This window comes from Meleagris gallopavo, chromosome 1 (genome assembly GCF_905368555.1).
Source record: "Meleagris gallopavo chromosome 1, MGAL_WU_HG_1.1, whole genome shotgun sequence".
Taxonomy (NCBI): Eukaryota; Metazoa; Chordata; class Aves; order Galliformes; family Phasianidae; genus Meleagris; species Meleagris gallopavo.
The window spans coordinates 185,898,940-185,921,559 of NC_139404.1; the positions used below are offsets into that span (position 1 = coordinate 185,898,940).

At 40.8% G+C, this 22,620-nt stretch overlaps 1 protein-coding gene across 1 annotated transcript; it reads left to right on the forward strand.

Annotated features, from left to right (window-relative positions):
- The first annotated feature begins 1,052 nt into the window (after positions 1–1,052).
- CTSC (cathepsin C) lies at positions 1,053–16,328 on the forward strand. The gene is made up of 7 exons (XM_085216407.1): positions 1,053–1,430; positions 3,084–3,229; positions 9,557–9,723; positions 10,156–10,311; positions 11,404–11,519; positions 14,796–14,927; positions 15,674–16,328. The coding sequence occupies exons 1-7, from the start codon at positions 1,268–1,270 to the stop codon at positions 16,174–16,176; spliced, it is 1,383 nt and encodes a 460-aa protein (XP_085072533.1). The 5' UTR covers positions 1,053–1,267; the 3' UTR covers positions 16,177–16,328.
- Positions 16,329–22,620: the final 6,292 nt, after the last annotated feature.

A 22,620-nucleotide genomic window follows, 5' to 3' on the forward strand; every position in this document is an offset into this window, starting at 1 on the left:
CTCACAGCTCCGGGAAACATCTCAACAACACCCATCCTGTGCAAACAGTCCAGTTGCTGAACCTGTACCTCATTAAGGCTTCCACTTTCTGGGGGAATTTCCTAGACTTTTGCAGGCTATGGGCTGAGGTTTACTGTCACAGGTTTTTGAGGTCCCACACCCCGTGCAACACTGGCACCATGTGGTTTCCTGAAAGTGGGGTGCAGCTGTTGTAGAAACCCTGAGTCACTTTGTGCAGCTAAAATATGTGCTGGACAAACCTCGTCCTCCACAGCTAAATGGCACTTGGTTAAGTAAACCAGGAACCAGATCCTCTTTGCAGGGTAATTCTTTGAATGCAGAGGCCTTGGCTTGGGTTTTGAGGCAGGGGCTTGGGAAACAACACTGCCCTTTAGAGAGGAGGATGCCTTTGGAGGAAGGAAACTGCCTGGGGAGCTAGATGGATGTTGGGGAACAGGAGGCACTTTGGGGAATTCATAGAATTCCAACCAATTCCAACCATGAAGGTTGGAAAAGACCACTAAAATCACCTAGTGCAACCTCAACCCATCCTCACCATGCCTACTGACCACATCCCTCAGTGCCACATCTCCACATTTCTTGAATGCCTCCAGGGATGGTGACCGCAGCACCTCCCTGGGCAGCCTGTGCCAGTGCCTCACCACTCTTTCTGAGAATATTTTTTCCCTAATTTCCACCCTGAAATTGGTTGCCCTTTTTGGGTAGGGGGATTCCTTTCTGAAGAGAATGATAGGGACTTCAGGTGCTCCGAGGAGGTTCGGGTTGGATAGCAGAATGTGGAAGTGTTCAAGAACTGTGGAGATGCGGCACTGAGAGACATGGGTTAGTGGGCACGGTGGGGGGTGGGCTGGTAGTTGAATATGATGATCTCAGTGGTCTTTTCCAACCTAAATATGATTGTATAATATCTTGTGGGGTGATGTCCTTTGGTGAGGGAGGTGCACTTTGCAGGGTAGGCTGTCCTTTAGGAAGGACGCTTTTTGTGAAGGAGAACTCCCTTTAGAGAGGGGGCCGCCTTTTAGGGCGGGAGATGCTTTCAGATGAGGAGAAAACGCTTTGCAGGGCAGGCCGCACCCACAGCCCAGAGCGGCCCAGACCCCCACGGGCGGCAGGCGCACAGACCCGGCCCCTCCCGGTGCAGCGCCACCACTCCGGGGCGGGCCCAGGCCTAGGCCCGGGGGCGTGGAAGCGGCGGGGCCGCAGGGCTTATTTCAGCGGCGGCAGCGGCAGGGGTCGGCTTGGCGTCATGGCGGGTTGCGTGCTGCGGACCGTGGTGGCGGTGCTGGCGATGCTGCCCGCGGGGCTTCGGGCCGACACGCCGGCCAATTGCTCCTACGCCGACCTGCTGGGCGCATGGGAGCTCCGCGTCTGGCGGGCTGGCGGCCGCCACGGCAACTGTTCGCAGGCGGGTGAGAGCCGATCCCGTCCTGCTCCCTTTCCCCGGGTAGTCCGGCCTCGGGCTGGTGCGAGGGACCCCGTGAGCTGCAGGGAGAAGGCGGGGGGTGAGGGCGGGCGGAGGGGGGTGGGGGGGATAGGGTTCTGCTGCTCGGTGCTGGGAAACTGAAACCGGTGGGCAGGAAACATGTGGCTAGTGTGCTGTGTTTGTTTAACAGCCGGCCTGTTGGCTCTCTGTGTGAGACATGGTTCTCTGGGTGACCGTAGTGGGCAGCCCTGTTACTGCCCTTCAGTTGCTTTCTTTTTAGTATTTTCGATTTGGGTTCTGCTAGGTCTTTTACTAGAACCAGTGCTTCATGCCGGCTCACTTCTTCCTTCTTCACGGTTTCAGTTGCCCTACTGAGCTCAGCCTCATGCAGCTGTGAAATGCAGTGTTGCTCTCTGGGGTTATACCTGGCTGAGAGCTCGCCTGGTAACCTCAGGAGGCAAAAAACAGCATTTCTCTGGAGGGGGAGATAATAGCTCGCTATTACAAGTTATTACTTGATTATTGTTTGACTGTTATTTGAGGAGTAGTTAATACATAGCATCTAAGCAGTCTGTGATTGATTGATAAGACCAGGCAGATGACAAGTAGGAGCATGGGAGGTGAAGTTGGTACTGGTGGGATTCAGAGCATTGGGGGTGTTCATGGACAGCTGGTTGAATGTGAACCACCAGAGTGATCAAGGAGGCTGTTGGCATCCTGGCTTCTGTCAGAAATAGGGCAGCCAGCAAGAGCAGGGACACAATCAACCCACTGTACTTGGCACTAGTGAGGCTACACCTCGACTGCTGTGTTCAGTTTTTGGGCCCCTCACTAGAAGAAAGGCATTGAGGCCCTGGAGTGTGTCCAGAGAAGAGCAATGAAACTGAGGGGTCTGGGGCACAAATCTTATAAGGAATGGCTGAGGGAACTGGGATTGTTTAGTGTGGAGAAGAGGAGATCTTATTAGTCAGGGGAGATTTTAGTCACTACAACTCCCTGAAAGGAGACTGTGGCAAGGTGAGGGTAGGTCTCTTCTCCTAGGTAACATTGATAGGATGAGAGATAAAGACCTTAAGTTTTGCCAGGGAGATTCAGGTTAGATATTAGGACAAAATTATTCTCAGAAAGAGTAGTGAGGCTACCCAGGGTGGTGGTGGAGTCACCATCCCTGGAGGCATTCAAGAAATGTGGAGATGTGGCATTAAGGGACGTGTTAGTGGGGATGGGTTGAGGTTGCACTAGGTGATCTTAGTGGTCTTTTCCAACCTTCATGATCCTGTAATTACTGTGAGGTGGTGTGGTGGCCATCATCTGAAATTAGGTGTTCAAGGGGAAGATTTGTTACTAAACACAGTGTCTGAGTTGTGTAACGAGTTGCATTTAAATAAGTTGATGTTTTCCTGCAGCAGGTTTTTGGTACTGCTGTTGTGGCTAATTAAATGTGCTAATATTGTCTGATGTTGGAAAAATGAATGTGTAGACGCACTGTTAGGTAAGTGAGGTCCCTATGCTGTATTTATTTAATATCTTTTTTTGCTTTATTCAGTGAGTGTTGTTTAGCATTTTTTGTAGTAAAATAAATGATATGCTTTCTACTCATTTTTAAACTTAAATGTTGTCTTTACAATTGTTTTTGCAGGACCTGTGGAAAAAACAGTGCTTGTGAATCTTCAGAAATTAGATGTGGCCCAGGATAGCCTGGGCAATTTTGGTTTCTTCACTTTGATTTACAATCAAGGCTTTGAAATTGTGCTAAACAATTACAAGTGGTTTGCATTTTTTAAGGTGAGTTAACTTGAGTTCTGCATCACTGAGTGTTGCTGTAATGGCCTGTACACGAGCTTCTCCTCACTTGCTGAGTGCCACAGTAGAGCAATGGGAGCGCTTGGTTTTCTTCACCTCTAACTTTTGCCTGGGTAATCAGGCAAATGGCTGTATTCTTGCATTAAAAACAAAAGAAAAAATGATTGTTATTTGCTGGGTAGGGAGAGGAGAGCAGAAGTAGTAGTATTTGAAAAATCTCTTAACAGTGTTGCTTCTTTTGCTTCTGGGTATGATTACAGCAGTTGTTTAAAAACCTTCATGAAACTGTCTCTCCCAGTGGCTTAGAAAAAAGAGTTGTTTCAGTTTTCTTTCTGACATCTTGCACTCAAGTGAAATATCAGACATAATTGCTTTTATCTTTCCTTAAAGATCTTCTCAGATGCATGAGATATGCCCTGTTCACTTTAGAAAGGTCATCTGTTCACCCAGCTGAAGGATTTCTAAGAGCTTTAATACCAGAGCAAGTCTTAAATCTATAAGGAACCTTCCTACTCCTTGGATTGTTTTCTTTTTTGCTTAATGACTTCAGATCAAGTTGCAAACAGTACTGTCAGTAAGGGCAGGCAGAAGACCCAGTTGCCGAGGGGCACTCTGCTGCTTAGCTGATGAGGGGCATTATGAATCTGAAGGGTGGCTTGAAACAGTCTGTGGAATGACTTGTCTATTTGGGAGTTGGAGGTTCTGTGCAGCAGGACTGCTCAGACACTGAGTGCAGTCCTCAGCAGGAGGGGTGAACACATTTCTTCTTCACTTCATAAGATGTGGTCTATTTGGTTTTAGATGAGTCCAATAATAAACACTCAGGCCGTGTCCTAGCATCCTAGGATCTCTGAACATGGGCTGCCAGTAAGGATGATGATGAAATGACTTTTGTTTCAAATCAGCTTCCTGGGAGCAGCTATTTTGAAGCCGGTGTTACATATTAAGAAAAGTGGGCAATCTTATCTTCCAGGAGGACTCTAGTCCTATCTGAAGTGATACATGAGGCTCTGACTGAGCTGTGACATCCTCTATGGCTGCAGGAGTCCACTTAAGTTAAAAGGAAAGGACAGTGTAGGATCTAAAAGATTAACTGATATTGTTTGTGTTTTTTAAGGAACTTTTTATGGTGCGTAAATCAGGATTTTATACATGAGCAAGAGCAAAGTTTGAGAGAAATAGCTTACTGAGAGGCTCTCATAATCCCAAAACAGGGACACTAAATTACCACAATGCATACGCCTGACAGGTTTGGTAGGTGAGGCAGTAAAAACTGCTGACTGTGAAGAGTAGAAGAGGGCAAAATGGCCTTGAAATATCTCAGGTGGGGATGTTGCTGCAAGATTCGCTAGCTGCGAGTGCCCACCTCAAGAATTAGGAATTACTGCTTCTGTGAGGATAGTGGACTGCTATATGTTGTAGTATTGTATCCAAACTAAGGCTTTGTGTCATCTCTAGCAAGTGGAATTCAGCAGATGGTAGATAAGTACACCAGGGACATCATAGGAGAAGGACATTTGAGCTAACAGGCTGGGAATCATTAGGCTGATACTTTTACATTGAAATGCAGAGGTATTATCAAAATAATTGTGAGGAACTTAATCACAGAAACAACAACCTTCACCAGAATAAAGAGCTGTCTGGCACCAACTTGAAGGCAACCTTAAGTCTGTGAAGGCTTTCAATTGTGAAATATCTTTCTAGAAGATGAGAACCACATCAAGTGACAGCTAAGTACTGATCTGGTATTTTTCTCTCTGCTTATGGAAACGTAAGTGCTTTGATACGTGAGGGTATTGTTAAGCATTATACCAAAAATACTGGAATGTGCCCAAAGGAGAGCAGGACCCAAAGGTCCTGAAAATGCTAGAAATCATGACTTAGGAGTGGCTAACTGGTTTGTTGAGCTTAGAACAAACTGTTAGGTGACCTCATTGCTGTCTGTGAGTTCCTTATGAGAGGAAGTCAAGCAGTTCTGATCTTTTATCTCTGGTGGCCAGTGATAGAATGCTGTAGGGAATGGCATGAAGCTGTGTCAGGCAATGTTCAGGCTGGATATTAGAAAAAGTTCTTTACTGAGGTGGAGGTTGAGTCTTGGAACAGGCTTACCAGGAGAGTGATCATGGTCCCAAGTCTCTCATTGTTCAATAAATGTTTGAACAGCACTCCTTGATATGATCCGTCTCTCAGGACACCACATGGGAGCCAGGAGTTGGCCTCAGTAACCTTTGTGGGTCCCTTCCAGCTCAGGATATTGTATGATAAGAATGTCATTGAAAAAAAAACTTGCTTATAGGGAACTTGAGGAGGTCATCTGATTCAACATGCTGCTCAAAAACAGAGTGAGTCAAATGTGCCTGAGCAGTAGCAAGGCACAATAGGTTGTATTTCATGACCATGAAATCCATTTGTAAATAAATGGACTCATTAATTGTTTTGCAGTTGCTTTTGGTATTCGGACATAGTGAGCTAGTTTGGACCATTGTGTAGTAGTAAGGATTCCATCAGCAAGACATGCTTAAATTAAAGGCTTATTTCCTTAAAAATTAGAATAAGAATCCAAGTTGGTTACCTTCTGTATAATGTTCATGCTATTGCTGTAAGAGAAACCACAGATTACTGAGAAGCATGAGGAAATATCACAGTGCTTAGCAAATAATTTTTTCCTCTTGTCTTTTTCTTTTTTTTTGGCAAACAACTCATTGACTTTGTTGGGCAAGAATTTGTAATACTGTCCATCACGAAACTACTATTTCACAATTGTCTGTGGGAACGTGGTCAGGCTGTTTGTAGGGAAGAACTTCAACTTTTGTGACATATGTCTACTTTAAACCATTAATTATTCCAATAGTTTGAAATAAAAATAAAATTATTTAGCCCTGATAAAAATTGAAAATGTGTTTCTATCAACTGCAGTTTGCATTCATCTACTGTAAAGCTCCTAGGGGAAAATAATATACTCAGTACAATGCACACTTGAGAGTTTGTTTGAGGAATGACTGCTTATTGTTTAAAATATTCATACCATTTGCACCTGAAAGTTATTTAATCGTAGTGGAATTCATTTGCTTAGAGTTGGTCATAATCTAGTAAAATGGGCTGAAGTAGAATGCTAATGGGAAAGGACTGCCTGAAAATGGAACAAGAGGAAATTGTGGAAGGCTACCTCTTATAGGATTGCTTAGCTTTTACTGCTGTTTAGGATGATAGTAGGAAAAGTGCCTTTGGAGTTCATGGAAAGGAAGAAGTATTGTGCTTACTGACACTCCTGCTTTATAGCAAGACAATACTCTGTATTAAAACATTAGTTCTGTAATTGCCTATTGCTTTACTGCTTCATAAAATTTCTTATTTCTCCCTGAAATAATTTCACAATTTACACACTGTTCTGGATTTACCAAATGATTTTGGATTGATGTTCTTTGCTTTTTCATGGAGCAATTGTGATGGTGATTTCCAAAAGAAAGATTTCATGCTGATGAGTCATTTTGGAAGAGCTAAATTGTTTATCCTAGCATCTCAGTGAACTAGGCAATTTTTCTCTTTCAAATACTGGTGTAGTTACAATTATTACATTTAAAAATGCTCTGAAGTTGGTCTCATTTGATCCTCAGACTTCAGCTCTTCTGAAAGAGTAGCAATACCAGAAAGCCTTGCATGTCTTCTGTCATGGCTGAGAGTTTGTGCTTGTTAGGAAAGCATTCATCGTTTAAGATCTGCTCATGAACTTCTGTTTCACTGCAGTTAAGTTACTTGACTAAAACCCCATTACCATGACAGAACTGATAAAGTATCCTGATTGATCTGTGATGTTTTAGCACTTTCCTCATTCAGCCATTCAGCAGAGCTGAACAGCTATGTTTCATACAAATGAACAGCTGTATTTCAGCCAATATATGTGTTTCAAGCGTAGGGGCTCAGTTGATGCTAGCTGAACTTTCAGTGTAATTCTTCAACATTAAGCCAAAATGAACTTCTAATTACTAAAAAGAATGATGATATTTTGTCTAAAGTGTGTCTTTAGCTGTGCTACTATACTAAGTGGATATAGATGCAGCTTGTTCATTGATAATGTATGTTTCATTTAGGTTTCTTTTTAGTAGTCTTGTTCCAGTTCCAGACTTACTGAGCCCTTCCAAGTTACTCTAAGATCTCACTGACTTTACAGGTTATTTGTAGTATTTGCTTATTGTTAAGGCTAGTACATTGGAGAAAGACAGTCTCCTAAAAATTGTATGGTTTGTTCCTCAGACAAAGTGATATTACTTCAAACTTTTGAGTTGTATTCTAGCAGGGAAAAAAAAGCCCTAAAACAACAACAAAAGTGAAAGGTTTGTTTTTTTCATATTAAAGTGTTAGCGTTATTTCAGCTGGGGAAAAAAATGCTTATAAAGTATTTCACTATACAAGGTAAGCTTTTTCAGACTATATATACTAAGCTCTTCCAGGCTCACTTGGTGATGTTTCCCTCTCGCAGGTTTTTCTCCCATTTCCCAACAATTGCTGAAATAACCAACCTGGACAAGTAGCAGTAATTACGATTTAAACTTCAAGATGTTGCAAAAAAAAAAAAGTCTGAATGTTTTTACTCTGTTGCTGAAATCTAAATGGTAGAGTTGCTAGTGCTATTTAATTCTGCAGATCAATTGAAAGTTTATTTCTGATGTCATTAGCTGGACTAGCTTACTAGCAAGGTGTTTCTGCTCTTTTCCCAGAGTGTAAATGTGAATATATATCTCTAAACTGCAGAATGTTCTTTGGAGCCAAGGAAATGCAGATGTGGTTTATATCTGCTTGCATTTTATATCAGGTAGCAACATAGCAGTTTGTTCTGATAGTCTCAATTGTTATTTATTTGTAGAATAAGGTGTCTGCTGTCCTATTCCAATTTGAACTGTACTCCTGATGTTATAGCCCATAGGAGTGCTTGTAAATTTTATAAGAAATGGGGGGCCAATTCTCATTTCTTCATCGTGCTTAATGTGGGTGGCAATCCTCCTGCTAGAATTTGAGTAGGCTTATGGGCTGAACATTGACAGCAGTAGCTGTAAAAGGGGATGAGATAGCAGCCTGGGTGTGCTGCAGTGCTGTGTCCAGTAAGGTCTCTATCCTTTCATTCTTACCTGTTAGGGAAATTAACAACTTGCAGAATTAAAACATGCTGTTTTTACCAGCAAGACCAGTACTCATACAGGGTGGTTGTGCTTAGTTTAGTTTAAATCTGTTTAGAAGCATTGCTGCAAGTCACTGCTTTTTTCAGTGAGCACTATACACTGCACATACCAAATCCATGTGCAGTTGTACATCTGCAACTATTGGATGGGATTTAATGACGTATTCCTGGATTAGGGAATTTGTATTCTGTTGAAGTAATCCGTGGTTGGAAGAGTCAAGCTAAAGCTTTTGTAGTACAAATTTTCAGTCTCCTGTGTAACCTAATGCAAAACTTGCACCTTAGAAGATGAGTATAAAAACTTTTCTCCCCCCCCAGACATACTACTGTCACAGAATTGCTAACAGGAATTTTCCATGCAAGCTTACAATGTTTGTTGTAAACCATGTTATGCAGAAAGTTTCACTGAATCTGTTAGGAATTGGTACTTGAGCTTTTAGTACCACTTTCCTCACCCACTCCCAAATTTCTAATGAGCTGCCTTCAATGAATCATCTTTTTTTCTTTTTTTTTTTTTTTTTTTTTTTTTAAAATCTCATTTTGATAGCTGAGGTGAAACTGATTCTTTGTGCTCTTTCACCACAGCTCAGACTTCAAGCAGTTGCAAGACATCCCACCTACTGCTCTGACTTGTGGAAAGAGAAACGCTCTAATATAGTTTTCCCTGGGAAAAAACATGCCATCCTCCCTGTATTTGATTTTCATGCTGCCACAAGTCTTGGCTTCTTTTAATGTTTGCAGCAGTCTGGGATTACTTTTCAATGGTTGCATATACGGTGCAGTAATCCACATAGACCTTGAAAAGAAGGCTAAATATTAAGATGCCTTTTACATTTTAGCTAGGAAGTAACTGTTCAACCCAAAGAATTACATCATTTGTTAATACCAGTACTAATACATGGTTTGTTGCTGTAAGTATAAGTCACAGCCCTGCAGTCCTTTAGCAAGTTGATGAGGATTGCTTTCATTAATTTGCTTAGTGTTTATTTGATGCTTTCTTCTGAAATTAAACATAAAGTGGGTTGATCTAGAATGTTTGGCCACTTTGACTGAAACAGAAGAAGCACCTGGGTGAGTAGGGACTATTGCTATGCTAACAAATGTGTGTATTCAGTACAAGTGTAATCTCTTCACAGTATAAAAAAGAAGGCCAGAACGTAACCAGCTACTGTAATGAGACTCTGCCAGGATGGGTGCATGATGTACTTGGCCACAATTGGGCTTGCTTCACTGGACAGAAGGTTTCTTCATCTGCCTCAGATGTTCACGTAAACCAACTACCTCTCCAGAAACTTGGAGGAGGGTAAGCAACAAATATTTCGCTAGGTGAAACACTTGGCAGTTGTGCTTCAGGTTTCAGCAGGTTCATTCAGCATGGTTCAATTTTGTGACTGGAGATAAAGTTAATGCCAGTGATAATGTTCAAATAAACCTTGAGTGTACAAAGACAGGAGGTTGTGCCAGTTACATCACACATGCTCCTGTGTCTTCCTGCATTTTCTGTTTAAGCTCAGTTTTAGAACTGAGCTGATTGAGGTGATTGTATCTAGTGAGTTACAGGCTGTCTCAAATTTCAGAAGCCTTGTCTTGATCATATAATTGTGTAACTCCTCATTTCTGCCTGGTAGGAAGCTCTTCCAGAACTACAGCCTTCTCCACATAAAAGCATTTACCAAATCAAATATTTCAATCCCAGTCCTTTTTTTCATTGTACTGTTTTGTTTTGTGATTGCAGGCTTTCTAGCAGACGCTTTGTGCACAACTTTGACTTTGTCAATGCTATCAATACTTACCAGAAGTCCTGGAGAGCAACAAGATATGAGGAGTATGAGAATTTTTCTCTGGAAGAACTAACAAGAAGAGCTGGGGGTCTCTATTCCAGGACTTCACGGTACTACAGCCTTTTGGTTTGCCATCAACAGCTATACCCACTGCTGCAAAGAATATGTTCATCTTTATGCTCACTTTTCCTATTTGGGTTTTGGATAAAAATTTAGATGTTTAGTGTTTCAAGCCCTCTAGCTCGCTTTCATGGGGTGCCAGCTTTCTTGTTCATTTGAATAATAATTCATAACATGTGCTTTCTCAAGCAGCTGAGACAAATGGAATCACCTCCCCTTTAATCTTACCTTGCCCAGTAACTTTCTGGTGAACTCCTACATGCACAGAAGAAGGAATAATCTTGAATAGATGTGTGTGACATTGCAACCATCAACTGCTTGCTTGCCATTGCTGTCAGCCTCTGCGTGGCTATCTTCCTGGTTCTACTAGTTCATCATTGCAATTAAAAAGCTGGGAAGTACATTACCTTATTAAACATGAAGATTTTCTAGGGGAAGTCCTTGGTTACTATGGCAACCTGTCTTGCCTGCAGCGAGGGTCTTCCATAATTTGAGTGAAGTGATTTCTCAGTTTCAGTGAAATCACCCAGTGAGTATATTCAGAGTCTTCCAGGTCACATGACAGATTGGCAATAAGAATGAATATATAGTCCACCATTACACCATTAATGTGAAAACTGGAATTTTTCAGAAAGTTTCTTTTCTTAGCGGCTGCTTCACCTTTTAATTCTTCCATTTTCTATTCTGATGTGCTGTGAGTGGAGTGCTACTGATCCTTTCCAAGCCTTGGCAATTGTATGTTTTTTTTTTTTTTTTGAAGAATGTCATAACATGTAAAAATTGATTTGGATGGGAGTATTTCTACAGTTGCTGAGAGTTTGCACCTCTGGTTAGGGCAAATACTTTAACTAATCTGCTTGTAGATACTTTGTAATACAGTTCCCTTTGGGAGGGATCTGATTAGGTCTTTCATCTTGTTGAAAGTAATCTTTGGAGATTGACACTTACTCAGCGTAGATGGAGGCTGTTTTAAACTGTTTAGTGTAAAACTATGAGAAAAAGGATGGAAGGTGACATTTGAGTGTTACGTGTTGTTTCCTTACTTAGTGTTATATGTTACTTAAGTGTTTTCTTCTCTTTAGGCCAAAGCCTGCTCCTCTAACACCTGAGTTACTCAAAAAAGTTTCAAACTTACCAGAATCCTGGGACTGGAGAAATGTGAATGGCGTCAATTATGTCAGCCCTGTTAGGAATCAAGGTAAAATAAATAAATGTGTATATATATCTCTCTGAAATATACTAAATCTCCTTTGATGTACTCTGTAGTTTGCTATTAACAAGATTTTATCTTACTTGCATAGTGTCTTGTAATTGATAGATTGCATCTTTACTATGACTAACCTGCGGAAACTTTGTGGAATCCTGGTTGACAGCACTGCCAAAATAGAATGTTGTATTTATGGTTGTGCTGTTATCTTAGCAGTGTCTTCTGCTGAAGTGAAAGCCAACAACCACAGTGCCCTGCATAAAGACAGCTGCCAAGCTTTGTGCGAATAATCTCAGTCATGGCTTTTTGCATGCTGACAGAACTGATATGCACTTAATTCTTTTCCTAATTTGTGCTGATGGCAAATTATCATGCAACATTATCATGCAGCAATAATTAATAACTCATGAAAATTGTCTGTACTGCCCTGAAATCTTATCAGTTTGTGAACTTGAGCAGTTGCTTAAGTAGCTACTTGCAAGATGAGATGTCGTTTGCTGTGAAAGGTATGTATATGATGGATTACATGCAGTGTACCATGAACTCAAAATAGGTGTAAACATATACATAGACAGTGTCCTCTTCCATAGGCATTGTGATACTTGTTCTATGTTCTATTTCCCAATTAAATAGGTACATACTGAAAGCCAGATACGCATTTTTAATGCATGCCTTCCCTGTTCTAGGAGAAAACAAATTTCCACCTGCAACTGGATAATTACCAGCAACTTTGAAAAGCAAAATGGGTTTGTGTGGTGGAGAAGGGAGAGGGTTACTTACATAACTGGATCTACATCTACAATTTAGTTCTGCCAAGTTCTGCCTGATAGATTTCTGGTAGAAAAAAGCATAGAAAGTCTTGTGGGAGTTTTAGATCACAGACTGTCACATCACATTGCTGAAGGATGGTAACAGGAAATGATACAGTCTTGTACTTTCTCCTGATGTGAACTGCAAATGTCCCAAGACTGTTTAACTTTCCAAACTGAGGAACACTCAGCCTGAAGCTTACTCTTTTCCCTTTGTGTTGCTTCAAGGTTTCTCTAAATGAGAATGTTCTGCTGCTTCCAGTAAAAAAAAGTGTCTGTATTTTTTTGTGTAATCTGAGAAACCATGCTGGGTATATTAAATGTCTGTGGAATATGGATTCTGCTCCATTAAATAAGAATTCTAGCCTTCAGGCTTTCAGAGAGCAAACAAACAAAAAAAACACCCAACAACAGAAAAAACTACCCACCAATTAAGTTTGTAGATTGTGTGATTTTTCTGAGGTACTGAGCTCTTGATTTGAAGAGGTTGTTAGGTGACTAATTAGAACATGACATGATGGAGAAGGCTCTAAGCAGTAGGAAGCATGTTGTCTGGAAGATGCAGGGAGAATTGTATGAATTAAAAGATTGTGGTGTCTCAGATGTCACATGCTTGTGAAGTCACTGCTTTTTATCTAAGGATTTAAAATAAGCTTGTGTACTGAACAAGAACTAAAAGATAAATTTTTGTTCATTGGCATAATGCTTTGAGACATGGCAGGCTTCATGCAACTGCAGTTGTCTTCGATGGTAATACTTAGAGGCAGCTTATAGAGCAGTAATGGCATCTTTCAGCCAAGATGTGGATCATCCTGAAGACAGCCCTGCCATTGCTTGTTACCAAGTTTACTGGATGGGAGAGGAGAGAAACCTAAACATTTTGTTAGCCTTACCATGCAATTCTGATTTCCACCAACTTCTGCAAGCTTTTTTTGCAAATAACAATGAGTGGGAAGTCTGGTCAGCTGATTGTTTCCTAGATGCTGTGTCCCCTCCTTATTATTCCTCAACATCTGTCAGCCCTTTCCTACAGAGCAAGTGGCATCTCATTTGACTGAAACTTTAATTGTGTCTGGAGGAGAGAATTTCTAGAAAGTCTGAGGAAAAGCAGCTGTGAAGTTGACTCCCTGCTGCTAGTGTGCTTCGCACATAAAGAACTGCACAAATACCCTTACGATCAGAGTTAAAAAAAAAAAAAAGTATTATATATCTTTTCTTTTTATATGTAACAACCACCCCAGCAGATTTCAGATTGAAATGATTGCATTGATTATATGTCAAAAACACAGCAAAGTTTTCTGTAGCATGGCCCATCTTGGATGCTGTGACTGTACAATGGCACCTTTCACTGCTTCAGCTAGCCCTGCTGGGCAAAAAAACATTCTTCTCCAGTCTGATTTTTGCCCCTTCAGAGATGCATCTAATTCAGTGAAGGTGCAATTTCACCAAGTCTTGCTTTTGTTATAGCTCTGCTTTTACACACCTACACAGTTCAAGAAAAGCTACTTTGCTTTGTTCCTTAAGCCTCCCTCCTTTTCATAGCTCTGCAATTCTTGACTTCCCTACTGTCAGGAAACAAAGGAAAATTGGGCACCGTGGTGACAATCAGATAAAATAGGACCTCATCCAAGTAATTGTCCTTCCCTGTGATGCATGTCATTCTACTTCTAGAGGTTTTCAATGCATTACAGAAATTTCCTAGGGAGTGAAGAGGCCTAAAACTAGAAGCATTACTAAATTTTCTTCCAAAAGTAGGAGACTTAGCTCTTTGCCAGGCAACAGAAGGGAAATTTAAGTGCCTTGGAAAATCCAGTGTACAATTAGATATCCTTAGGGAAATAAAGGTAACTGGAATGAATATACAGTATCAAACCTTTATGCCACTAGACTCTCCAAAGTGAGTTATTTTGGGGGGGGTGGTTCTAGAGGTGGAAGATTTTCACAGGAGATTACAGCATAAAATACACTGAGAGGTTGAAATAGTCTAGAAAAGATTTGTCAGTGTTAACTTAAAGTAGTTCACTGCCCATCAGTGCTCCTTAAAGGGTTATAGCCTGAGGCAGTAGGTTGTGAGGCTTTTCTGCTATAATATGGTCCCTCTAGATTCATTCAGGGTGAATAGTATGGATGTTAAATGATACTGCTGAAAAATCCTGAAGAGTAGAATACAGTCTGTTATTCTGAAGTAATTTGGTGTTTTTTAAAAAACAAAAACAGTTGCTAAAGCTGTTTTGATCAAAACTGCTTACAAGCCTAAAAGGTAAATGTATGTTTAAAGTTCTTGATCTGTCAATGTTCAACTTAAAATCACTGTGTTGGTCTGTCAGGTTTTAACTCTTGTCAGTGCAGTATAGTCATACTGGTACCTGAATGCAGGTGACTCACCTTGTTTATATAACTGACTGCTCATGTTGTTTTGTGGTATTTTTTTGGTTTTGTTTTTTATTCCTTTCCTTAGCCTCGTGTGGCAGCTGTTATGCGTTTGCCTCCATGGGCATGCTGGAAGCAAGAATACGTATTCTCACAAACAACACTCAGAAGCCAGTCTTCAGTCCCCAGCAGGTTGTATCTTGCAGCCAGTATTCTCAGGGTAAGTACACTGGTGCACACGAAGTTAACTTCCAGTAATAATGATACTGCAGAAGTACATTCAAAACTTACACACCTTCCTCTCACACATGATTTTGTTCTGTTGTCAGAATAATCTGGCAAACTACGCATTATAGTACTTTTTTCTTTAGTTTTCTGAAAGATAGTTAAAAAAATATACTGGAATTGTCAGCCCACTTTGCTGTTGGGGGTGGCACTGGACTAGGAGTAGGTGGATTCCATGCTAAGGATGTTACTGGATTTTAAGTAGCCTCCATCCTCCTGGCCAGTCTAAGGAGTCGGGCTGAAAATACATTTAAGTTCAATGCATGCCTAGATAGAAAGGAACCAAGTGTCCTGAAAGCGTATTCAGAGAGAAAAGGAACATATGGGGAGGGGGGAGACGAGCAAAAGCGATGACTAAGACTTTAAATTTTCAGAGGAGAGTACCCATGCTGTAACAGCTTTTTCTGTAGCATATAATCAGCTGCTGTTCTTGATGTCAGGAGCAAATCGTTGAGGAGGTGGTCCATGTATTAGAAAATTCCCAATACAGTTCCCACTGTTTTCTGAATTTTCTTGTGTGTAATTTAGAAAGCTAGCTATAGCTAACTGGAATATTAGAATAATTGGAGGCACTGCATCTTGTCTTCAGTACTGTAATCTGAAAGTATTCCAACGTTTGAATGGGAACATCTTCCATATCAAATAATTTTCCAAGGGAATAACCAGGCATTTCTTGTTTAGGTTGTGATGGTGGCTTTCCATACCTCATTGCTGGGAAGTATGTCCAAGACTTTGGTGTGGTGGAAGAGGACTGCTTCCCTTACACAGCTCAAGATTCTCCATGCTTGTTCAAGCGCAGCTGTTATCACTACTACACTTCTGAGTACCACTATGTTGGTGGTTTCTATGGAGCCTGCAATGAAGCCCTGATGAAACTTGAGCTTGTTCTGAGTGGGCCAATGGCTGTTGCCTTTGAAGTTTATAATGATTTCATGTTTTATAAAGAGGGAATCTACCATCACACTGGGCTCAAGGATAACTTCAACCCTTTTGAACTGACCAATCATGCTGTCTTGCTGGTAGGCTATGGTAAAGACCCAAAAAGTGGTGAGAAGTTCTGGATTGTCAAGAACAGTTGGGGCACCTCATGGGGAGAAGATGGTTACTTCAGAATCCGTCGTGGCACTGATGAATGTGCAATTGAAAGCATTGCAGTGGCTGCCACTCCTATTCCAAAACTATAAATGTCTTCATTAAGTGCCTTTGAGAAGGAAATTCTCATCTATGAAAGCGTACCAGTTCTTAGAGAATGGTTAAAATCCATTCTCTAGCTTAAACAAGTGAGTTTTAATGACACTTTTCAGACCAGAGAAAAGAGTTTTGGTAGGTGAGGACTCTAAACTCTGCACTGAGTACTGTAGGCTTCCTCTCTGGAGTCTACCAGTAGATCACCTAGAATACAGTTGGCATTTTGTTAATCATGGGATAGACATTTTCCTGTCACCAGTTGCATTTTTTATTTTTTTTTGCCATGGACAATCTTGAACATCACAGCAAGTGCCGTGATAATCTGTAACTACTCTGAAAGGACACTGTAGTGCCTTACTCCTCAGAAATCATGAAGTCACTGCAGTTTAGAACTTAAATGTGTGATGGGGAGGGAATGGGCAATTCTGCTGATTAAAGGGAAATTTTAAAGCTTTAAGTGTCCTGCAAAAGCTGCAAGTCAAACTCTTACGATGATGAAAATCAATTCTGCGTTTTGGCCTGTTGCTAAATGCTCCAGCTCTGGATTTTATTGCTGTACTTTGCAATTGATCATCTCAGAGTTCAATAAAAATTATCCCACTCCTATAGTTGTTTGTACTTGAAGTAGTTTTGAACTTGTTAAGAACTTTTTGCTTTAGCAGAATGTATAATGATTGGGAAGGAGGGTGAAAGGAGGGATGAATTAAAATCATCCAAGTGAATCCAAGATTCTTACAGGTATGTCAAGTAAGGTTGGCAATGCCCAGGAGCTGAGTAGTCCTTGCTGAGTAAACTGGCTAGATCTCTACCAATGCTGCTAATAAACCCCTCCCTATTCATCTCTTTTTATATCTCAAATATGCAGGGAAGAAGAGTGGAACAGAGGGGCAGATGGGAGTTGGAACACTTGGAATGAGCCATTACTTTCTAGGTGAAATTAGTACTTTGTTATTGCAGCAGTACTTGGCTTTTGCTGCTCACATGAATAGGTAGGAGTGTCCTGGAGATGAGACCTAGTTTCATGTGTGGAAGAAAATTTCAGTGATCTGCTACGGTACAGATGCCCAGTGCAGTATTTTGTATATAAAATATATTCAAGGACATGGAGAACTTTATAAGTGGATAAAGTGTCTGTTAGTGACCAAAATGTCTCATTTTAAATTGGGTGGGAAAACTCCTTTTTTACTTCAGTTTTCCATGGGGAAAATACATTGAACCGTGCTAACAACAGTCTCCAGGATAACATGGTGTCATTTGGATCACTTTTAGCTGGGGTGTCTTGTGAGTGGGGAAGGAGTGGGTCGCTTTCAACTTGTTCCTTCCTGAAAGAGCTATTTGATGTTGCTGCAAACTGAGATGCCCTGTGATGACTTAATCCTTTAGTAGTGGCTGCAGTACACTGTGAGGCTACACAGTTGTCCCACAGATATTTTTTTCTGAAATACACAACCAAGCATGGTAACGTTTTCTCTTTTGCTTCTCCCTAGACCTGAACCCTATTTCTAGAGAAAGTGCTGGTATAGAAACCCTAAGAAAATTGTTCCTGAGGTGTGAGAGACAATACTACTGTTTTCTTGCCTTTTATGGAGGATGGGGATGGATGGTGGGGTACAGATTTCCCTAGATAATGTATGCACAGTTTGTGCCTGCTGTGTTACCATGCATAATAATGGTGTGATAGTTTATGTGCTGGTAAAGACCTCTCAGTAAACTACCCCACATCTCTTATCTGGGGACTGATTTGAGTTACAGTAGTAAAACTAAAGCTGAAAATTGCTTGAAACTAAACAATCAGGGATAGAAGAAATTGTCTGTTTTCATTATGAAAGACAACAGTGCTGGCTGCACTGTAATGCCAGCAGCATACTGCCTGCTATGTTGGTATTATAGCTGCACAGCTTGACCTAATTTGGATGGCTGCTTTTCTATACATAGGTAGCTATGTTAACACAGATATAAACTCTTACGAGGTAGGAAAGATGATCTGCTGTGTATAAATGATCTGCAGGCTTATTCTGTCACCTGTAATTACCTGTAGTTTCACTACAAAGGTATAATGCATTTTGAATATTGATATTTGAATGCCAAATGCATTTAGAAGTGTCTATTAATAAGCAGCTATCTTCATGAATTTTGCGTAGATGTACTAGGTTCTTAGATTTCTTTAACATCTCTAGTACTGTCTTGAAGATAAGCTTCAGAACAGATGCAAAAGGTAAGTCATCTTTATTAGTTTTACAGTCCATCAACCATTAGAAAACTGGATCTTAATCAACTCATTATCACCAAGCTGCTGCTGACAGTTGTGGCACTAATAATATAAAGACATGTTGTTCACCTTGATTCATGTTAGCTACATCTTCTAAATAAGATTATATGTTCTTTTGTTAGAAATGTCTGTCTGTCACTCCTTGTGTGTGGCAGCTGCATTAGTGTTAATGTGAGCTCTCACAGCTGTCTGTCACTGCCACCAACTGTCATCAGATGTGCTTGTTTGCCTCTGACTGACTATGTATGTGAATGTCCCAGTTTTCTGTTTCAAAGTTGCATGGAAAAATGTCAAGCCATCAGCTTGATGGAGCTGGTTATGTGGCCCACGTGACATTTGGATTCTCAACTTCTGTTTGGGATTGTGAGGCCAGGCATAGAAATTATATATTGGAGCCAGATGCTGAAGAGCAGACACATTTTCTTCCCAGAGGCCAAAAGAAATGCAACTGCAGGGACTAATAAACCTTCTTGTAACCATAGACTCATAGGATATCCATAGTATGCTGGGTTGCAAAGAGCAAATCCTTCCGGTATCCTTCTGTGTTGTCAGAAGTAAGGAAGTGTGGTTAAGCTTGGCTATAAGTACAGAAGACCACAAAAAAACTTGCTGCCTACAAAATGGAGAGGCACAGGTCTCTGCAGCTTCACCTTTTCTAAGAGGCTGTAGTTTGTTCAGATGGTTTCCGTCTATGAGTGATGTGTTAAATGGAGGAATAAAGTGTCACCTAGGAGAATAATTGCACGTGTTTCAGAAATGTGTCTTGCATTCCTGTGTCCTACTTGCAACAAGTAGGAGCCCAAGCTATTTAACTTAAGAAATTTAATAGATAATGTCATGGTTGATAAATATTTTCAATGGAAAAAGCTGATCATCAGTCCAGCAAATGTATTAAAAATTCAGTGTTTTGAAACTGGATTTGTGAAAAGGACAAATAAAATTTACCTGTTTAGCAGCAAATATTGTAAATACTTAAAACCTATTGAAGGCCATGGTGGTGTCTCCATCTCTGGAGCTGGGTCATTCTGTAGTTCAGGCATTTCCCCTGGTACAAGAACTGCACTGGGGAAGCTGGTAATTGATATCTGGAGGAGATCTTACCAGACTATCATAATTCATTGCTGTGATCTGAGGACGTGAAATACAAGGTGACTTTTAGCTTCCAAAGTTGCCTGTCTAACCTGACGTTACACGCTGTATCAGAAATGACAGAAGAGGCTTTTTCCTAGATTTGTTTAAACTTAAAACTGGGGCTAAGAGCTTTGTGAGTTTTATAGATGCAAGGGTCTTAGGGAGAAAAAGAAAATCATAATGTGAGCCAGTGGATATTATTAAAATAGCAAACTTGGGAGAACATGATACTCCGATAGCTTCTCTTTTCTCTCCTTTAATGAGCTGCAGTCAGATCTGTTGCTCTCTTTCCACCATTGCTGGAAGATTAAGAATTTGTTTGTAAAAAGAAGTTAAAACCATAGGACTGCTTCAAAAGGTTCCCCTGCTAATGTACGACTTAGTGTGACCTTCAAGAACATGAATTTGTATACCTCAACTAATTGGCTTTCAAAGTGTGATTACAACAAGTTTGTAGGTATTGTTAATGGAAAAGGTGCAAGGATGCAAGCTGGAGAATTTTGACACATTTCTTCCTCAATTCTTATGTTTAGAAAAAGGCAAATTATTTTGGTTTTTTTTTTTTTTTGGAGATGTAAAAAGGTGGAATAGCAAAACATTTTTTTCAGTGGTTTCAGTTGTTTCATCCCTTTACCAAAATTTCCAGTTTTAACTCTCATTCTTGACAATCACTGCCCTCCCCTCCAGAGTGTGGCTTTTTCCACTAAATCATACATTGCTTCAGAAAAAAACATTGCTTTAGAAAAACTGTATCTACCATATGTTAAAATTCCCTTTAGGATGTGAAAGCTATCACTGCTTTCACTTTCACCTCAATAGATGGAGTGTATTTAAATTTGACTCTGCTCTAGATCATCGTGAATGATAAAGGCACCTTTATATAGCTGTGGCTAACTTAACATTGTGTTGAAATTGCATAGGAAATTGCACAGCCTCCAGAATTTTCTGAAGAGCAATGCCTGAAGCCTCCTAGGGCTGGGTTGCAGTGGTTGAGTAATGAATGAGGAGAAACGTTTTGGGGTTCATCTGCACTCAGATCCCACTGTGACTTAGGGGGAGCTTAAGGGTGTTGCAGGAATAGGACAAGAGTATTGAAGACCCAATTCCTGCATGCATGGCAAAACTTTGTTCATGGTATCTGCAGCATTAAGTTTGACAAATAGTGATCTTGGTCTTTGTGTTACTGGGAGAGATATTTAGATTGCAGGTGTGGAGGTGCCCGTCTTTGTTAAGTGTGTCAAAGCCACAGCCTCCAACGTGTGCACCAGTGCTGTAGGAAGTGAAGTAGCACTTGAGTTGTAGAATGACATGTAGAGGATATGTCAGGAAGCCTGTGGGTAACACACTTGTACCCATGCTGGTTCACTAAGACTGGTTTCCCCCAGTGCATGTATTGTGCATGTAGATGTCTTTTAAAAGTTGAACTCAGTTTCAAGCAGTGACTCAAGGAGAGCCGAAGCATATATTTAAAAAAAACAAAAACACACCATATTCTGGATGCTATGGGAATCATGTGATGATAAAAAAAAAAAAAGAGGTGAAAGCTTTGACTACAATATGAAATAACAAAATGTACTTGCCTACCCCTTCTGCACAGTAAGTTTTAAGCAAAAAGGCTTTCCCTCCTTGCATGAGACACAGAGTATGTTGTGTGATTAGAAGAAAGTGTCACTGAGTGTAGTTCAAGCAAGCTGAGGTTTCCATGCTGGTTGCTATGGTTTCTAGAAGTGGCTTTAAGCTGAAGAAGTGCATGAACATGTATGTGCATGTTTAGGTTTCAAAAAAAGAATTACTAGTGACCCACAAAATTAAATTGAAGGTTTCTTCTCCATGTGATCAGATGCAGAATAGTAACAGAGCATCATTTTTTGTCAGGTCTCTCTGTATACCAGGTAAGGCAGGATGGAGAGATATTGAAGCCTTTTTTGTTCAGTCTACAGTGGAACAGGCATGTTTAGCATTTAGATAGAATAAATATGATTTTTGGTGTGGAGCATACACCATAAAATCATGGAATGATTTGTGTTAGAAGGGACCTTTAAGACCATCCAGCTCCAGCCCCTGCCATGGGCTGGTTGCCCCCCACCAGCTCAGGCTGCCCAGGGCCCATCCAACTTGGCCTTGATCATCTCCAGGGATGGGGCAGCACAGCTCTCTGGACAGCTGTGCCAGGGCCTCACTGCCCTCATAATGGATTTCTTTCGAACGTATAACCTGAATATACCAACTTTTAGTTTAAAACCATTCCTCCTTGTCTACTCACTATTAGACTGTTCAAAGTCAGTCTCCATTTTGTTATAAGCTCTCTTTTTATATCGAAAGGCCTTAATGAGGTCTGCTCAGAACCTTCTCTTCTCCAAGCTGAACAATCCTCAGCCTTTCTTCTTTGGAGAGGTGCTCCAGCCCTCTGATCATCTTCATGCAGTCCTTCTCTACAGGGCTGCTCTCAATGAGTTCTTCTCTCAGTCTGTATACTTGCTTGGGATTGCTCTAAAATGTACATAAGATTCCCTAAGATATTTCCAACCTGAGTATCTCAGAAGAATTAATCTTCCTGAAAGTAGACATTCTGGGACCACTGAGAGGCCTCAATTTCACCTGGAAACCAGAGTACCAGAAACACCAGCCTCCTGGCTTTTGGCTTGCTGCTCTGTCATTCTTGCTCCCAGTCCTTCTGTGAGCCCCACTTTTGCACTGTACTTTCAGTTTTGTTGAACCTCCTCAGCCCTCAAAATTGTGGCCTGATTTTGGGAACTTTTCTTTTCAGCCTGTAACTTTTTAGGCATAAGCAGCCTTGCTCAAATAGCTAAATATTTGTGAATAGGGGGAGAACAAAGTCTGCAGTCTGTATTATACTATCACTTTGCACAATGATTGCCTTCTAAATCTCATACGTTAATGAGGTTGTTGAGGATGTGAATTTTATCTCTCAGTTATGTTTCTACCTCCTTTCTTGAAGCCCTCTATTAACCTTGGGATTATATGTGTGCATTTAAATCAGTAGGATAATAACTGCAGGAAATGACATCCAGTTGTATGT